Source organism: Brassica oleracea, chromosome C3 (assembly GCF_000695525.1).
Source record: "Brassica oleracea var. oleracea cultivar TO1000 chromosome C3, BOL, whole genome shotgun sequence".
NCBI classification, from domain to species: Eukaryota; Viridiplantae; Streptophyta; class Magnoliopsida; order Brassicales; family Brassicaceae; genus Brassica; species Brassica oleracea.
The window spans coordinates 7,484,015-7,502,047 of NC_027750.1; the positions used below are offsets into that span (position 1 = coordinate 7,484,015).

Below are 18,033 nucleotides of genomic sequence, written 5' to 3' on the forward strand. Positions count from 1 at the left end.
AAAAAAAAAAAAAAAAAAAAAAAAAACTATTTCAGCTAAGTAAACAAATATATTTGACCTAGCATTGCGGATATAAATATGTTCGTTAGTCGACTTTTAAAATACTTTTTGAGAAAAGCCGACTGTTAAAATGTTTAAAGAAAAAAGATTCCCATCGACATCTCAGGTTCATATAAAAATATAAGGAATGCCAATTTGATAAATAAACCTATGAACCACTTGATCAGTGATATCCATCGATACACCGTGGGTATATCCTCCGAATATATTATACACATTTTAAATTAAATATAAAGTAATTACACGGGAGATGATCGTCTCATTATAAGTTTTTCCACAAAGAAAAAGGATACGAACACAACAGAGTATATGAAAACTACTTATATTAAAATTTGGAGTACTAAGTGATTCAATATTAAGAGTCAATTTGTGACGTATTCTTTTAATTTGATTAGTAATGTATGCAGAAGTGACGTTGTATATCAACTTGATTATTTATGATAAACTTCCAATATTCTGAATCAAATGTTTAATAATACATGAATGTTATATATATTAGAGTTTGAGTTATTCTTTTCCAAGTTACAGGAAGCGGTGGTGGCATGGATCCTGCCATGGTTCCAGATGGCTTTAGTCTACCTTATCTGTCTACTAGAAGGAAACCAACACGAGTTGACTATATTATACAATAATTTATATTTCTAGGCAATATGTCTTCAATATATCAAGAAAATAAATCATTACGTGCTTAAACTAGTAAGATTTTAGCAGGTCTAACGAATTATCCAATGACTAACACGGGTTCGGTTCGGATCTTTGCGGGTTCGGTTCGGGTTCGGATAACCCATTTAAATTATTTTAAAAATTTTAAAATTCATTATATACTTTAAATTTCTCAAAATCTATAAACAAAACAATATATTACTTATAAATTTGAATATCATATGTCATAGTACCTAAAATTAACATATAAATTGGTTTGGTTTGAATATTTGGATTGAGAATCAATAAGTATTGTTGGTGGTTTGAGTACACTTTAGCTATTTTAGACATGTTACTTTTGACTATTTGTATATATTTATAAGTATTTTGGATAAGTTAAAAGTATCTTATATATTTTGATGTTCTTAATATATATTAAATCTAAAAATAATTAATATATATAGGTATATAGGTATATAAATCAATTTCGGATATAATCGGGTACCCGAAATACTTCGGTTCGGATCGGGTTCGGTTTCGGTTCTCTAAATACCAAAATTTTGAACCCATTCGGATATTTAATCAATTTCGGTTCGGGTTCGATACTACTTTTTCGGATCGGGTTCGGTTCGGTTTTTCGGATCCGGGTTTTTTGCCCAACCCTAGACTAACATAACAAAATTAAAAATTAAGAACTAATGCGGTGGAACATCCGGCATACTATAAATAGATAAAATATATGATGTTTTGTGTGATAATAATTGGTACAGCAGATACAAGAAGATAATAGATGAATAAACCGTGTTTCAAAAAAAAAAAAAGATAAATAAACCAAACCATATAAAAATTTAACGTGATTTACTAATTGATTATATCCATTAAAAATATTTTATTAATGAAAATTAATTGTATTTTTAATACAATGGAGTTAGAAAACATAAAACATATAAGAAAATATGCCGTTTTGAAAACCCAATGTTGATGAACTCGTGGGTTTAGCCAATCAGTGAAATCTCCCGTTGTCTGTCAATATGTATTACAACAAATTCAAGATGTATCAACTATTTATATCAAAAGTTGATTTTTGAAATGAGAAGATTTTGTTTTAACTTCTAACGATTGAACATTTTGTAAACGTAAGAACATTAGGAATCATGTATGTCGACAAAATGGTAGAGACGTATGCAAAATCTTTCAATATTTTGGTTTGATAGCAATTTAACATGTCATATCCTATTTAGGTGATAGTTATTAGGTGATAGCAAATTTAACATTTCATATCTTGTTTTTTAGTTTTCTCACCATCTCATTAGGTGTTTGGAGATTTCCTTGTGCTTGTCCTAGCTCTTCTGTGAGACCAGCTTGTGCCTTTTCTACAGCAAGTCTTGCATCTTTCTCTTGACCAAGAGAATCATTCTCAGCCTAAATAAAGCATGACATTTTGAATTAAAATATGAGATATACTCATATACATAAGTAGTTTACTAAAACTGCCACTTCTTACCAACTTCTTCACTTTTTCCTTGGCAGTTGCTGTTGAACAGATTCAACATTCTCAGTTCTTCAATTATCATATTCAGCTCTACCTTCTTTGTTTTTCAAGCTAACCTCTGTCATCAAATTGCGATAATTAAAGTTCAAATTTTTTTTTTTAACCTGGGTATATCCCAGGCCTATAGAAAAGCCCAGACTAATCCCTATAGTAGGTGCAACCTACGGATAGGCCCTCTCTCCGGATATACAAATGAGCCCTAAAGCATACACGTATATCCGTGTGAAGATGTCCAGAGACATCATGAGGTAGTTCCCTCCAGCAGAGTTCGAACTCGCAACCTGGGTGAAGGAAGGAGCTCGTTCTTACTATTGGGCCATGTTCCGGACAAATTAAAGTTCAAATTCCAAAACTTTGAATGAAGAAATATTCAACAATTGAACTTCTCATCCAATTCCAAGCGTTCTTCAACTTCTCCTGCTTAAACAAAGAGTTTGGAGTCGTATATTTGCGGCGTATGGAACTAATAAGACATAGTCACCTTGATATCATATTAGATGAGGTTCAAGGGGGAAATGTGACGAATGATGCTTTATTTATTTATTTTTTTCAAATTTGCAATGCATAAATAAAAAGGAATTAGAGATTTGTTATTTGTTCCTAAGTGGCATTTACTTAGCAAACGGAAACAATAAATACTTTACTACCAGATGTTTAGTTTTTATGGGTTATTATTTGTTTGAAAAGGTTAAAATATTCAATTTTCTAAATGTAAATACTATTTTCTAAATTTATCCCCATAATATTCATTGATTAAAAATAAAATCTAAGTAGCATTTAATTAGAACATTCAACATTGCAAAATTACATGAAACCTAAAAAAGTATCTATCAACAAACAGGGAGTAACATTTATTATCAACTCTCATGTTGCAGTGTATATATATTTGTTGTCCTAAACTTTATTACAAAAGGCATTTTTCATATATTACATAGAAAAGATACACAATTATAAAACACTCATGTAGTTTTGACCAAAAATAAAATAAAATGCTCATGTAGTAGTACATGTTAGAGTATTATTTACTCACGATGAAAATGCAAAAAAAAAAAAAAACTATTTTTCGTAGTAAAAAGAAACAACAACTATTTTCAAGTATTTTTTTTCTCAACAACTATTTTTCAAGTTACCTTCGTTTTTTATTTCTTGCACTGAGATATAAAAAAAGATCAAGAAAAAAAAGAAGAAAATAATCAATAATATTAATAACTCCGCGTAATTCTCGGGTGTTTGTGTTCTGGGGGAAAAGAAGAGGCGCAATCAAATTTTGACAAAAGAAAAATTGAACGAAAAAGCTTCTTCCAAGTTTGAAAGCTAATTTTCTCCCTGAAAATAAAACTTTCCAGGAAAAAGGTTCAAACTTTTTTGGGGTCAAAATATTGGTTTGGTTGATTGTGCCCTCGACGTAGCAATTCGGATCTGGCCCGCAATCATTACACCAAACTCTTCTCCTTTACGTGTATTCATCTCAAGGCATTGTTGAACCCTTTATTTGTATTGGTGGGAAATTACGTCGAAGTCAGCTCCAAAATTAATTCCAGAATTTCGATAAAAGTTTCGATCTTGACCAAAAAAAACATATTTTGGAATTTTGATCTAAAAGCCTTTGGCCTTTTTGGAGTAGCTGATGAAATGAGAAGCAATAGATATGGTTTGGAATGATTCTAGGAGGAGGAATGTGTAATCAGAATTGGGCTCGTTTGGTTCTCTGGTTGGTTCTGCTCTCTGGGTTCTTCTTGGTGATTGCCTTGGCAGAGAGTTCAGAGAAAGATGAGACTTTTCTTAGCCAGTCCATGGCTCCATCTACAGGGCATGTCAATGAACAAATGGTAAAAATATTGTCTTTTTACTTTACTGTCATGTCTGATGGAATTTATCTGTTAGGGTCTCAAAATTGTATAGGATATGAGATTCTATAGCTCTGTAGTTTTGGTTTTAGATGCCAAGATTTCAGTTTTTGGTTTTAAAGTTATTTGTCTCGCAATATTTGACAGGTACAAACATTATGGACACATCGTTGCTGGCAAGATCCAGATTGTGTTAAGGAAGCTGTCACAGTATTCAATTTATGTTTCCCAGGATCAAAGGATAATAACTTGGAGCTATTTGGTTTTACCCCTTCCCATCTAAAGCAGACTCTTCTTAATTGTATCCAAGAACAAGGAGAGTTGAATGGTCACAACCTCAATCATCTCAACAAGCTCTTGCCATCTATCCTTGATAATGCTCCCAGGAGAAATCTAGCTTCTACACCTTCTCCTTCCCCTCCTCCCAAGCGTAGTAGTCGACGTCCTCCTCCTCCTCCTCCTGCTTCTAAGAAAAGCGTTTCTGAAAAGTTAACTTCAAGACCAGCTCCAGCTGCAAAAGGAATAGAGGACCATCAGAAGACAATCATCATCGCCGTTGTCACCACTGCTGTTTCCACCTTCCTGCTTGCTGCGTGCCTCTTCTTGTGCTGTACCAAGGTTTGTGGAAAAGGTTCAGGACGCAGGATAAATGATGAACGTCCTCTTCTTAGTTTAAGCAGTAACGAGTACTCTCTTGGTTCATCCAACAACTACGGTGGTTCTGGCAAAGGTCATCAATCTTTTAACGGAAACAACTCAGACAATTTTGTTACCTTAGAGGAAAGGATGTCACAAGATGGAATGTTTAGTACTATCAGAAACAGCCATGGGATTCCGCCGTTGAAGGCTCCACCTGGAAGAAAATCTTCTAAAATTTCATGGAAGCCTCCTTCTGGTAAGGTGGAGCCACTTCCACCTGAACCACCCAAGTTTCTTAAGGTATCCTCCTCAAAAAAGTCTTCTCCTTCTCCACCGCCACCGCCCATGCCTTCTTCTGCTGGTCCTCCAAGACCACCTCCTCCAGCTCCTCCACCTGGCTCTGGTGGGCCTAAGCCACCTCCTCCTCCTGGACCAAAAGGCCCACGTCCACCACCACCGATGAGCCGTGGCCCGAAAGCTCCTCCAGCGTCTTCTGGGCCAGCGAGTTCAGGAGATGATGATGCTCCCAAGACAAAGCTGAAGCCGTTTTTCTGGGATAAAGTGCAAGCTAACCCTGAACAGTCTATGGTTTGGAATGATATTAGATCAGGATCTTTCCAGTAAGTCTTGCCTTTTGGAGTTATTATCTTTTCTAAAAATCCTTTTACTTATTATCTTATTACTTTTTTTACAGGTTCAATGAGGAGATGATAGAGTCGTTATTTGGATACGCAGCTGCAGACAAGAACAAAAACGACAAGAAGGGAGGCTCTGGACAAGCTGCTTTACCTCAGTTTATTCAGATTCTTGAACCAAAGAAAGGACAAAACCTATCCATTCTCTTGCGTGCGTTGAACGCAACCACTGAAGAAGTCTGTGATGCTCTTCTTGAAGGTATAATAAATAAATAAACCTTTTTCTTTTCTTTTTTTTATCCTTAAGCGTTTCTCTTAACACAATCTTGGTTGAATCAGGAAACGAACTTCCTGTAGAATTCATCCAGACGCTCTTAAAGATGGCACCAACACCAGAAGAAGAACTAAAGCTCAGACTATACTCCGGCGAAATATCTCAACTAGGAACAGCCGAACGCTTCCTGAAAGCAGTAGTCGACATCCCTTTCGCCTTCAAGCGTCTAGAGGCGCTTCTCTTCATGTGCACACTCCACGAAGAAATGGCCTTCGTCAAAGAATCGTTTCAAACATTAGAGGTCGCTTGTCAAGAGCTCAGGGGAAGCCGCCTGTTCCTGAAGCTCCTCGAGGCGGTTCTCAAGACCGGAAACCGAATGAACGACGGCACATTCAGAGGCGCCGCTCAAGCCTTCAAGCTTGACACTCTTCTGAAGCTAGCGGACGTGAAGGGAACAGATGGAAAAACGACTCTCCTCCACTTCGTCGTGCAAGAGATCATCAGAACCGAAGGGAGGAGAGCCGCGCGGACCATCAGAGAGAGCCAGAGCTTCTCCAGCGTCAAGACAGAGGATCTGATGGCTGAGGAGACCTCCGAGGAGATGGAGGAGAATTACCGAGGCCTCGGGCTTCAGAAAGTTTCTGGCCTCAGCAGCGAGCTCGAACATGTGAAGAAGTCTGCTAACGTGGACGCTGATAGTTTAACAGGGACCGTTCTCAAGATGGGACACGCGTTGGCCAAAGCGAGAGAGTTTGTCAACTCGGAGATGAAGAGTTCGGATGAGGAGAGCGGGTTCCGCGAGGCGCTTGAGGATTTTATTCAGAACGCTGAAGGGAGCGTTGTGGAGATTCTGGAGGAAGAGAAGAGGATCATGGCGTTGGTGAAAGCCACGGGGGACTACTTCCATGGGAAGGCGGGGAAGGATGAAGGGCTGCGTTTGTTTGTGATCGTGCGTGATTTCTTGATAATCTTGGATAAGTCTTGTAAGGAAGTCAGAGAAGCTAAAGGGAAGCAGGTGAAGATGGCGAGGAAACAGGGCTCAACAGCGTCATCAGTAGCTTCTGAGATTCCGAGAGCGCCTTCGTTAGATCCTAGAGAGAAGCTGTTTCCGGCTATTACTGAGAGACGTGTGGATCAGTCTAGTTCAGATTCAGACTAAAAGAAAGTATAGTAATCTTTGGGGTTTTGTTAACTTGCAGAGACGTCAGGTTTTAGTAACTGATATGATCATGAAAGAGGTTTTGAGGTAAATATAGCTGCAGGGAGTCGTTGACTTTGGTTCTACTGACATTCTCTGCATTAGTTTTAGAATTACACATTTTCTTCCATTTTCTTTTTTTTTTTTTTGTTGAATCTTGGTGGAAATAGAAGAGTAATTAACTTATGTGTTTGCTTTTGTAACATTACTATCAATTACATTATATATTCATATTAAACTGAAACCAGATCAATTCAATTTTTCTTAAAGGGTACAAAGTTCCTTGTTGCAGAAAGAAGCTTTGCGGTTTCAATGATTTGTGAAAACTGAATAAATAGTATTAGCCTTGTTTTCTTTTTCTTGATCGATGAAGGAAACATATAACGTAATTGAAAGTATAGCCTAGTCATTTTAAACTGGAGCAACATGATTAGACAATTATGTTTTTTGTAGTAGTTCCACATATTGTTATACGGATTGACTAAATTCAACCAGTTCAACAAATTTGTAGTTACTATGAAGGCCTACAACCCGGTGCGTTCTCATGGTTCGGTTGGGAAAAGAAGATCGGTGGCTGCTGCGGCAATAGCAATAAGCTTATTCATCATTAATGTCATCTTCATGATAGTATTTGAAGCCACGTCTCTATTTTTCCCGACCAAATCCTTCACCATCGTAGTTTGGTCTGTACAAACCATGACATCATAGTTTGAAGTGTCCGGCGAAACTTTGAGCTCCCCGGCAGCACTCCTGAGAGACATTACAATACGATGGTAGGCATCCTGACAATCCATGAATTGCTCCTTCATTTTCGGATTCTCTTTTGCAGTTTTTTCGGTGAATTTTCTACACTTCTCGGCATAGGACTCGGCAATGTGGATGGCAGCACTCACCGTTTGGAACTACACAATAATAATAATAATAATAATTAATTAATTAATTAATTAATGTATCATGATTTTAAGAAAATGAACAATACCAATCAAATTTTTTTGTAAATGCATTTATCATCATGAAAATTCTGGATTTTCAGCACACCTTTATTTACATACGTCTAAATTAAAACATAACTTCAAAACTGCCATTGTAATTTTGTAAACTAAAACCGTCTCTGAGTAACAAATGATTTGTCCCTATCTAATGGTTCAGAAAAGTATAATTAGTACCGTGTTGGTGGCAGAAGCCGCCGGAGGATAAGCAGTCAAAGTTTTGATGCAGAAGCGTTTGTCGGTGACATGTTGGCATATGGCGTCGATGGATTTTGTTGAAGCAGAGATTGAGAGAAACTGTAACCAAATTGCCACAAAAACAGCAACAAGACAGGGAGAGGAAGAAGCCATCATCCACTACTCGTTAGGGTTCAGATTTTGGTATTGTGTGTTTGTCAACTGTGGTCATGGTTTATATATTACGTACCTTGTGCGCATATTAGATACACCTCCCATATATTTAAAATTGGTGGATCCATTAAATTTAATTTCCGATTTACTTACTCTTTTCAGTTTCAGATTTTAATTCTCTGTATATGAACTAAATGCATATGGCCGTAAATTGTTCACAACTTTCCTTTTTCTGGGAGAGAATTTGGGAGAGAATTTAGTGATAAACCTATACAATAACCTAATATTTTGGCCAATGACATTAAATCTCAACAGGATAGTGGCACGAAACATTTAAGTTGATTTGGTTGATTTTAGGTTTGGAAATATTTTAGTAAACTTTAAGGATTTTGTTTGAGTTATAAGATTTTTTGTTGATGTAAAACCAAAAAATGGTCATTTATTTGGTGAGATTTGTTTATAGTAAAGTTTAAAAGCTTTTGAAGTATTAGACTATGTACAGTGATCACAATTTTTTAACACCCTATATTACATTTTTTACATTTCACATCATTTTCTCTTTCTTCTAAATAATAATTCAACAACCATCTAATTATTTTACATACAATGGTTTTGCTTAATAAAATTCAACATTCCACCTACTATTTTTATATTTTTGTAAACAATAAATCAAAATATATTTCAAATTTAAAAAATCTTAAACTTAAAAAAATAGAGTATTTATATTTTAAAAATAATAAATACAAAAATAGAAATCACCATTAAATAAATAAAATTACAAAATAGTGAAAATGACAAAAATAATTATATCCAAAAAAATGAGACTAATATCATAAAAAGTGATGAAATTTTGGTATAATTTTTGTTTTTTACAAAATAGATCAACACAAAATAATTAAGTGTTAATAATTTAGAGGAGAAAAGAAATCACATAGATTTTATTAATCAATAAAACATTGCACGTGGGTCCTGTGATATATTTCTTTCTTTCTTTCTTTTTTGAACAAATCTCTTTCTTTCAATGAGAAATATCTCTTTCTTTCTTTTTTTGGAACAAATATCTCTTTCTTTCAATGTGTAACTGTTGGTCCATTTTAATTTCATTCAACGTGTGAAAACATGTCACTGAATTTAATTTATATGTATTTTTTTTTTGTAAATTCAACTGCATGGTTCATTGTAGCAATTAAGCCGATGAAAAAGTTATTCAACAGCGTCGTTGTTAGAGCATCTCCAATGGTGATATTCTATTGGAGCTCTTAGAAAAAGTGTTTTTTTTTAATTTTTTAATTATTATTATTTTTTTTTCAGATAAAAAAAAAGAAATATCAACCAATCGCGAGCTACTATATGTCGTAGGGATCCACAAATAGTGCAAAGATTTACTAAGAAATAATTTTTATTTAAGGATTGAATCTTTAGTTTTTGGTGGGGTCTACTGATTATTTAATTATTTTTTTTAAGGATTTCCGCTTAAGGATTCCCGTTGCGGATGATCTTACTGGTCTTTACTTTTTGGTTATTATTAGTGAGATTTTTTTATTGGTAAATTTTAGAAGATTTTCAGAAAGAATCTCTAGTGCCTATTGGGCAGGAATCTCAGCCTTTTTAGAAACACGCATTTTCCATTTTCTTTTTTCTTGTATCTTGTTGGAAATAGAAGAGTAATCCTTTTTTGACATAGAAGAGTAATCCTTTATGTGTTAGCTTTTGTAACATTACTATCAGTTTTGGTTTTGTAACATTACGCATAAGAGTAATCCTTGTGTTACGCATTACCAAAAGAAATAAGAGAAAAGTATGGTCAAATATCTTAGAGTTTTTGTTGGATATAAATCTCCAACATTTTAGGATTTTGTTACGTATATAATGCATTTGTGGACTATACGAAAAACTGAGTTTTGTTAACCCAACAACCTAGGTCGACTAAAGAGAAATATGGTAAGAATGACTCTTCAACACAGGTTTTTGGACGGTGATGGTTACGTTGCGAAACCGCCATCACAGATTGTCGTGGCTTCTGGAACTTTTGGGATTCTTCGGATACTACTTTCTTCGCAATAAGATGTATATCCATGCAGTAAATGAATCATAGCTCTTGGAATACAACACCAAATGACTTTAAAAGCTTTTACTCAATTTCTGGTGCCATATCAAAATATCAAATTCATAGGGAATCTTTAAGACTTTCATCCGAGTCGATCATTCAGGCATAATAGGTCTTGCCTCTTACTTTCCTAACTCGTGTTTCTCTTCCATTATAAGATCTGATCTTCCATAACTCCAAGAATATCTAAAAATATTCAAAGACAATGAAAAATGCATGAAATGCAATCCAAACTTCAAAAATGGATAATTGTGAAAAATGAATGCAAAATGAAAAGTATATACACTAAAACAGATTAAACATATTACATTTACATACCAAAAAATCATAAAATGTGCACAAATCAATATGATACGGTGAAGAAATTAGATAACGGACAAGAATTATTTAACAAATGGATTATTAAAAAAGTCAATAAACTCATCCTTAGAAGGACGTGTCTGAACCCCAGTATTCATTTCGATGGACCATCAGAGAGAGCCAGAGCTTCTCCAGCGTCAAGACAGAGGATCTGATGGCTGAGGAAACATCCGAGGAGATGGAGGAGAATTACCGCGGCCTCTGACTTCAGAAAGTCTCTGGCCTTAGCAGTGAGCTCGAGCACGTGAAGAAGTCTGCGAACGTGGACGCTGATAGTTTAACAGGGACCGTTCTCAAGGACACGCGTTGACCAAAGCTAGAGAGTTTGTCAACTCGGAGATGAAGAGTTCGGATGAGGAGAGCGGGTTCCGCGAGGCGCTTGAGGATTTTGTTCAGAACGCTGAGGGAAGCGTTGTGGAGATTCTTGAGGAAGGGAAGAGGATCATGGCGTTGGTGAAAGCCACGGGGGACTATTTCCATGGGAAGGCGGGGAAAGATGAAGGGCTGCGTTTGTTTGTGATCGTGCGTGATTTCTTGATAATCTTGGATAAGTCTTGTAAAGAGGTTAGGGAAGCGAAAGGGAAGCAGGTGAAGATGGCGAGGAAACAGGGCTCGACGGCCTCCTCAGCTTCAGTTGCTTCTGAGATTCCGAGAGCGCCTTCCTTAGATCCTAGAGAGAAGCTGTTTCCGGCTATTACTGAGAGACGTGTGGACCAGTCTAGTTCAGATTCAGACTAAAAGAAAGTATAGTAATCTTTGGGGTTTTGTTACTTTGTGTTAGGACATGCGGTTTTGCTGAGAGCTTCTGATGGTCTTTTCTTCTGCTGGGAGTGGAATGGCGTTAACTTGCAGGGATGTCAGGGTTTAACTGATGTCAGATGAACAGTTACAAAAGAGTTTTTGAGGTATATAGCTGCAGGGAGTCGTTGACTTTGGTTCTGATACATTCTCTGCCTTAGTCTTAGAATTACACATTTTCTACTTTCTTCCTTTTTGAATCTTTGTTGGAAATAGAAGAGTAATCCTTATGTGTTTGCTTTTGTAACATTACTGTCAACTACATTATATATTCATTTTGAACTGAAACCAAATCAATTCATTTTTTTTTTAAAGGGTACAAAGATTCATGTTGCAGAAAGAGGCTCTGTGATTTCAATGATTTGTGAAAACTGAATAGTATAGGTTTGTTTATGATCGCATATTCAGACAAACTAAAAGAAGTTGTCCAAGCAATAGAAAGAAACAAAGCCCTAAACAAAGAAGTGCTATGAATATTATGGTGATGTCCATATAGAAAATCCTAGATATACTTGTTTCCCACTTCAAGTTAGATTTTTTCCCCAAGCTATTGTAATCATATATAAAAGACCCATTACATGATGAATAAAACACACTATTTCCTCTCTTCTCTTCTTTACTTATAACACGTTATCAGCACGAAGCTCTAACAGTACCTCAAAAAAATAAAAAAAAATTACAAGACTGAAGTCTGTAAATAAATCTAACTATGTTGGATGTTAAGCTTAAAAGTAATTTTTTTTTGAATAAAATTTTAATGATGCATTTATATTGAAAAATATTACTTTTCACACAAGTAATGTTGTCCAGCAGACACATGATTGAGAAAACAAATTAAAGAAGTTTATACTTATATCTTGTCTCCTTTGAGACTCAGAAAAATAGTGAGCTATTGATGTAAGATGATAAATCATGTCTAATTGATTATGATCCATTCTCTTAAAGAGAATAGAACATTTATACAAGGAAAGAAAATTCACACAAATAGTATTGTTCAAGAAAATGAACATAAAAGTGGTTGTAGACGTGAATGTAGATATAAATAAGGTCAAGATCCAAAGAGTTTCTTTTTAGAACTCATACTCTCACTTGAAGTTGAGAAAATAAAGATGGTAATAAAGAAAGACTAAAGAGTATCTATTTAGAACTCATACTCTCACTTGAAGTTGAGAAAATAAAAATAGTAATAAAGAAGAGATATGATTCTATCATCTAATGATGAAAGAAATTTATTGTGAGTACAATACAAGCTAATATAAAACTTATAGATTGTCCAAGAAGAGGATATATGACTAATCCAGAAGAGTATATAGTATCACTGCACAAAAGAATGCAATTTAAAGTTCCTAAGAATGCAATTTAAAGTTCTTAAGGTATTGTATTTTTATAAGTCTAAAAAGTTAGAAGGATCTATGAAAGAATACATAACCTAGTAGGGTATGTTGTTGATTCAAAAATGAGATTCATTCGAGATTGATAAACCTGTGGTATTATCATCTCGAGGAGATGAGTTAAAGAATCTCACGTTTTATGATAAGTGAAACATCGAGAAGATTATGTTTGCACTAAAACTAAGATTGATGAACCATTCTCAAAGTAAACCTGTGGGATTTTGTGACACTTATGTTGAGACACTAAGCGAAAGAAATGTTAAATTCATTTCAAATCAGAAATATTTCTCTAAGGGAGTAAAATTATAGTTGAGAAAGTGCATACATCCTCTTATAGATTGTACTACACAAAGATTAGTGTAGTGGAGATAAATATATAGTAAACCAGAAGTTTACAAAATATTTGGCATGAATTATTTAGACCATTTTGGTTCAGCAATGATGCGAAAAGATACATAAAGATTTATGTGAATATTCATTGAAGAACTAGAAGATTCTTGCGAATGATTTCACATATGTTGCTTGCTCATAAGATAAAATGGTAATATTGTTTTCACCAGTCAAATGAAGTTATTGGCATAAATAAAGGTGATGTTGGTGGACTACCCACTATGCGTTTTTATAATACTGGTGAATCCACTTCTTAAGTCTTTGACGACTATAGAAAAATCATTGGGATAAGTGTTAAACATTTTGAACAACACTAATTCGCATCAAGCCAACAAGTAGTCACTGATTCTCCCCGTCATTGGTATTAGGTCAAAAACCAACCATTTTCCATCAAAGAATGTTGGATGTGCGATATACATTCCAATTGCTCCACCATAGAGCTTTAATTAAGATGGGTTTTAAGTGAGGTTGGAAATATATGTTGGAAGAATCTTCATTGATACTTAAGAATCTAGAGCCATCCCTGAAGGATATAAGTAAGGCTCAATGTAAACGCTAAAAGTGAATTAGTATTTCCAACATAAAAAGAGAGAAAATAAACAGCTGGTAAAAAAAAAAAAGTTGATATGAGTTATCATTGATCTTTGAACTAAAGAAAATGTCAAATAGAAGTCTAAAAGATAATTCAATTATAGTGCTTAGTAAAGCAGTTGCCAGACACATTTGGTGACCTAAATAAATATAGAGATCAAGTCACATATACCAACTGTAAATGCTCCAATAATAATAGATGTTCTACTAGAACAATATCAAACTGCTAGTCGCGCCTGCAGTGTGGTAGACATATTGGTTCCAAAGATAAAAAAAACCTCGTAAATGAAAAGGAGCATATATTGATAATGGTCAAAACGAAGTAATATAGTTTTTGAATGATCTCCAGAAGAGACATTAAACATGAGTGAAAGAAATTCAGGTACCTGAGATAATGAAGAGATTTCAATAAGTTATGTCATGTATGAAATAAAATGGAATTGATAAACAAATCGACGTCGATGATAATTATACCTACAAAGTAGCAGTTAATATGATAAATGAGAAAATGATCATGAAAAAAAATCTATTCAAAAGTGTACGCAAAGAAATGATTGGTCAATTCAGAAAGAAATAAATAGACAAAATATACATGACTCGGTGAAGAATTCAGATAACGGATAGGAATTAATTAACAAATGGATTATTGAAAAAGTCAATAAACTTACCCAGAAAGGTCCCGTCTCTGAGAGCATCTCCATTAGTGAACCCCTCTTGGGGTTCAAGTTTATAATTTTTTATTATTAATTTTTTTTTGTTTGATTTAAAAAAAAAATCTAACCAATCGCGGGCCGCCACGTGTCGTGGGGCCCGCGAAATAGTGATGAACTCGCGGGACGCAGGTTCACTGGGGAGAACTGGGAAGAGACAGGTTCATCACTGTACATTATTTTAATATATTTTTTTTGGGAATCTGTGTGAACCCCCTATAAGTTCATTGATGGGGGTGCTCTGAATCCCTAGCGAGTAATCATTTCGAATTTCGATGGTCCTGTCTCTGAACCCCAATAGTAACTTCGAATTTCGATGGTCCCGTGTAAGGCCATGATTAACGCTGAAACCCCACATGGGGTTTTTTATTTTTATTTTTTTATTTTTTTGTCTGAGTAAAAAAAAAAAAAATTAAAGACCAACCAATCGCGAACCGCCACGTGTCAGTAGGGCCCACAAACAATTCAAAAACCCACCGAACAGCGATCCTTATTTTGGCTTTCCTGTAACCGATTTTTTCCTTTTTTGTGGCCCACCCACCTAAAAACCCACTAAAAACCTTTTCCCCTCAATATAATCCTGCTCTAAATCAATTATTTTGCACCCTAGTGGGTCACTGATTGTTGACAAATTTAATTAGTGGTGATGACTAAGTCAATAGACTCAATACTCAGAAAAAACCATGTTACTATACCCCAAAAAACTTTATAAAAGACTATGCTTCGCTTAGTAACTTCCTGAATTATTGGTCCGTCGAATTAGTTTTTCTTTGTTTGCAAGTATGGATCCAAAATTGCTTCGGGTTGCTCAATCGGGTAGCGTTAATGCTTTATACTCTCTTTTACAAAAGGATCCATGTATTCTTCAGAACGTCGATGTTTTACCTTTCATCCACACACCTCTCCATGAAGCTTCATCAACTGGGAAGATAGATTTGGCGATGGAACTTATGATTCTAAAGCCATCTTTTGCCAAAAAGCTAAACGAGGATGGGCTCACTCCATTACATCTGGCCGTCGAAAACCACCAAGCTGAGTTAGCACTGGAACTCGTCAAGTTTGATCCCAGCCTTGTTCGTATTCGTGGTAGAGGAGGTATTCGCTACAATATCTTAGTTCTTGTTTGCTCTCTTGCATTTTTTCATTAGGGTTAACAAAATAATATTTAAACCATGTAACCAGGTATGACACCACTGCATCTTGTGGCAAAAGAAGGTGACGTGGAACTTCTTACGGAGTTTATCTTGGTATGTCCTGAGAGTATAACAGATGCGACTCTAAATGGAGAAACTGCTTTACACATCGCGGTTATAAGCGATAGATACGAAGAACTCAAGGTTCTCAGAGGGTGGATGCAAAGAATGCGCAAAGTTGATGCTTCAACCACCGAGATTCAAGTCCTGAACAAACGTGACCGTAAAGGCAACACGGCCTTGCACTTAGCGGCATATAATAATAACCACCAGGCATGTTCTTACCCTTTTTCTGAATTCTTCTCCTAGGTGTCTAATTGGTTATGCAAACATCATTACTGTTTAATTATTTGTAGTTGGGGTCAAGATTTGTTCTATCGATTGATGACCAAAACTACTGAAATAGATCCTCAAAAGAATCGAGCCGGAGATGTTGAAATAATAAGGGTACATCACCATGCCGAACTTAACGACGATTAATTAAAGATAAAAGATGCTGAAAATAGCTTTGTATAATTTTTCCCGAAAAACTTAACGAAATACAATTTCATGAAAACTAAAGTTATATAAAACCAGTTTCGTATAATTCTAAAACAAAAGAGACATAACAAAACAGTTATCTTACAAACAAAAGTTTACAAGACGATCTTTGTAAAACCAAACTAAACAAAGTTGTACGAAAACAACTTTCATATAACTAAAAAAAAATATGCAAAGCAACTTTCATATAACTAAACAAAGTTATACGAAACAACTTTCGTATATCTAAACAAAAAAAAAGTTATACAAAACAACTTTTGTATATAACTAAACAAAACGAAACAACTTTTGCACAACTAAACAAAGTTATATGAAACAAATTTCATATAACCATTCGAAAACATATAAAAGATCCAACGACAGTTAATAACTATCAAATGCAGAGGAATTCCCCTCTTCTCATTCTTTTCAACTAAGGGCAACATTATTGGTTGGACAAAATTTTGTCCTTAGAATAAATTAGTATTATTTTTTAGTTAGGGACAAATGCATAAGGACTTTTTTAATTTTGTTGATTATTGGTAGGACAAAAAAAGTCCTTAGCATATTTTCACACATTTATTTTAATGTGTGATTAGATATAAAAGATACATTTTAAATAAAACATAAAAGAGAAGTTTAACATTAAATTGAAAGCAAAATAGAATTACAACAAAAAAAAAATTAAATGGAAACAAACATTTTATTAAATTCATAAAAACTTATAAATTACATGTTATCTGGACGATGTCCAAATTTTACCCATATATTTTCAATCAAATCATATTTTAAATTATGATGGGTTTGTATATTGCGAACGCTCGTCCGACGATCCATTGTATTGCCGACCGGCGAAGGCATATTGACGGAAAATCTTTCCATATCACTTTCTTGAAATCCAGGAAACACATATTGTGTCCTTGATGCCCGTTCATCCTCCACAATCATATTATGGAGAATGATACATGCTCTCATAATATTTCCTATCTTGTGTTTATCCCATAAATTAGATGGATTTCTGACGACGGCAAATTTAGCTTGCAGGACTCCAAAGGCACGTTCAACATCTTTCCGTACAGCTTCTTGCTTCTTAGCAAATAATGAATGTTTCTCAGTTTGTGGTAGACGGATAGATTGAATAAAAGTCGCCCAGTCAGGATAAATCCCATCGGTGAGATAATAGGCCAAATGGTACGTATGACCATTAACATATAAGTTAACTTCTGGTGCTATTCCGTTAATAATGTCATCAAAAACTGGAGATCGATCAAGAATATTAAGATCGTTCATCGTACCTGGTGCTCCAAAAAAACATGCCATATCCAGAGGTCGTAATCAGCCACCGCCTCCAACACAATTGTTGGTTTTTCGGTTCCTCGTGAATACATTCCTTTCCAAGCGGATGGACAATTCTTCCACTCCCAATGCATACAGTCGATGCTTCCAACCATTCCTGGAAATCCACGTTGTTCTCCTATATATAGTAGTCTTTGCAGATCCTCCGGTGTAGGACGTCTAAGGTATTCATCGCCAAACAAGTGGATGATTCCGTTGGTAAAATGGTGCAAACATTTTCTTGCCGTGGTTTCACCTAGTCGGACATATTCGTCAACGGTATCAGCACCACCACCATACACCAACTGACGAATTGCTGCGGTACATTTTTGGAGCGCGGTTAGGCTAAACCGACCGGTTGCATCTTGTGATGGTTTAAAATAATCCACTTCTTGCTCGAGACGATGCACAATACGCAAGAACAATGTCTTGTTCATTCGAAACCGTCTCCG

At 35.2% G+C, this 18,033-nt stretch overlaps 3 protein-coding genes across 6 annotated transcripts in view; 2 read left to right on the plus strand and 1 right to left on the minus strand.

Moving 5' to 3' along the window:
* The first annotated feature begins 3,543 nt into the window (after positions 1-3,543).
* On the plus strand, positions 3,544-7,382 carry LOC106329385 (formin-like protein 5). 3 transcript variants are annotated; one of them, XR_001267813.1, is made up of 5 exons: positions 3,544-4,083; positions 4,249-5,360; positions 5,435-5,634; positions 5,715-6,895; positions 7,359-7,382. XR_001267813.1 is itself a non-coding variant. In XM_013768029.1 (4 exons), the coding sequence occupies exons 1-4, from the start codon at positions 3,913-3,915 to the stop codon at positions 6,806-6,808; spliced, it is 2,577 nt and encodes an 858-aa protein (XP_013623483.1). In that variant the 5' UTR covers positions 3,544-3,912; the 3' UTR covers positions 6,809-6,959. The 3 variants fall into 3 exon arrangements, 1 of the variants encoding a protein (XP_013623483.1); XR_001267812.1 differs by having other exon boundaries at positions 7,343-7,371; XM_013768029.1 differs by lacking the exon at positions 7,359-7,382 and having other exon boundaries at positions 5,715-6,959.
* Positions 7,197-8,275, minus strand: LOC106329386. The gene is made up of 2 exons (XM_013768030.1): positions 8,014-8,275; positions 7,197-7,749 (listed from the first exon to the last, which is right to left on the minus strand). The coding sequence occupies exons 1-2, from the start codon at positions 8,188-8,190 to the stop codon at positions 7,390-7,392; spliced, it is 537 nt and encodes a 178-aa protein (XP_013623484.1). The 5' UTR covers positions 8,191-8,275; the 3' UTR covers positions 7,197-7,389.
* Positions 8,276-15,229: 6,954 nt separating this feature from the next.
* Positions 15,230-18,033, plus strand: part of LOC106329375 (serine/threonine-protein phosphatase 6 regulatory ankyrin repeat subunit B-like) — an 11,676-nt gene continuing 8,872 nt past the window's right edge. For both annotated transcript variants that reach the window (XM_013768018.1, XM_013768019.1), the window contains exons 1-2: positions 15,230-15,629; positions 15,717-16,000. In XM_013768018.1, coding sequence (XP_013623472.1) covers positions 15,317-15,629; positions 15,717-16,000 — 597 coding nt within the window. In that variant the 5' untranslated portion in view covers positions 15,230-15,316. The remainder of the gene's footprint in view (positions 15,630-15,716; positions 16,001-18,033) is intronic.

What these genes read in the sequence shown, in the direction of transcription:
- LOC106329385 (XM_013768029.1), top strand. Translation starts at nt 3,913, where the DNA reads ATGATTCTAGGAGGAGGAATGTGTAATCAGAATTGGGCTCGTTTGGTT. An exon ending in GGCATGTCAATGAACAAATG is followed by an intron (nt 4,084 to 4,248) that starts GTAAAAATATTG and finishes AATATTTGACAG; the next exon opens with GTACAAACATTATGGACACA. An exon ending in CTGTGATGCTCTTCTTGAAG is followed by an intron (nt 5,635 to 5,714) that starts GTATAATAAATA and finishes TGGTTGAATCAG; the next exon opens with GAAACGAACTTCCTGTAGAA.
- LOC106329386 (XM_013768030.1), bottom strand. Translation starts at nt 8,190, where the DNA reads ATGATGGCTTCTTCCTCTCCCTGTCTTGTTGCTGTTTTTGTGGCAATT. An exon ending in CGGCTTCTGCCACCAACACG is followed by an intron (nt 7,750 to 8,013) that starts GTACTAATTATA and finishes ATTATTGTGTAG; the next exon opens with TTCCAAACGGTGAGTGCTGC.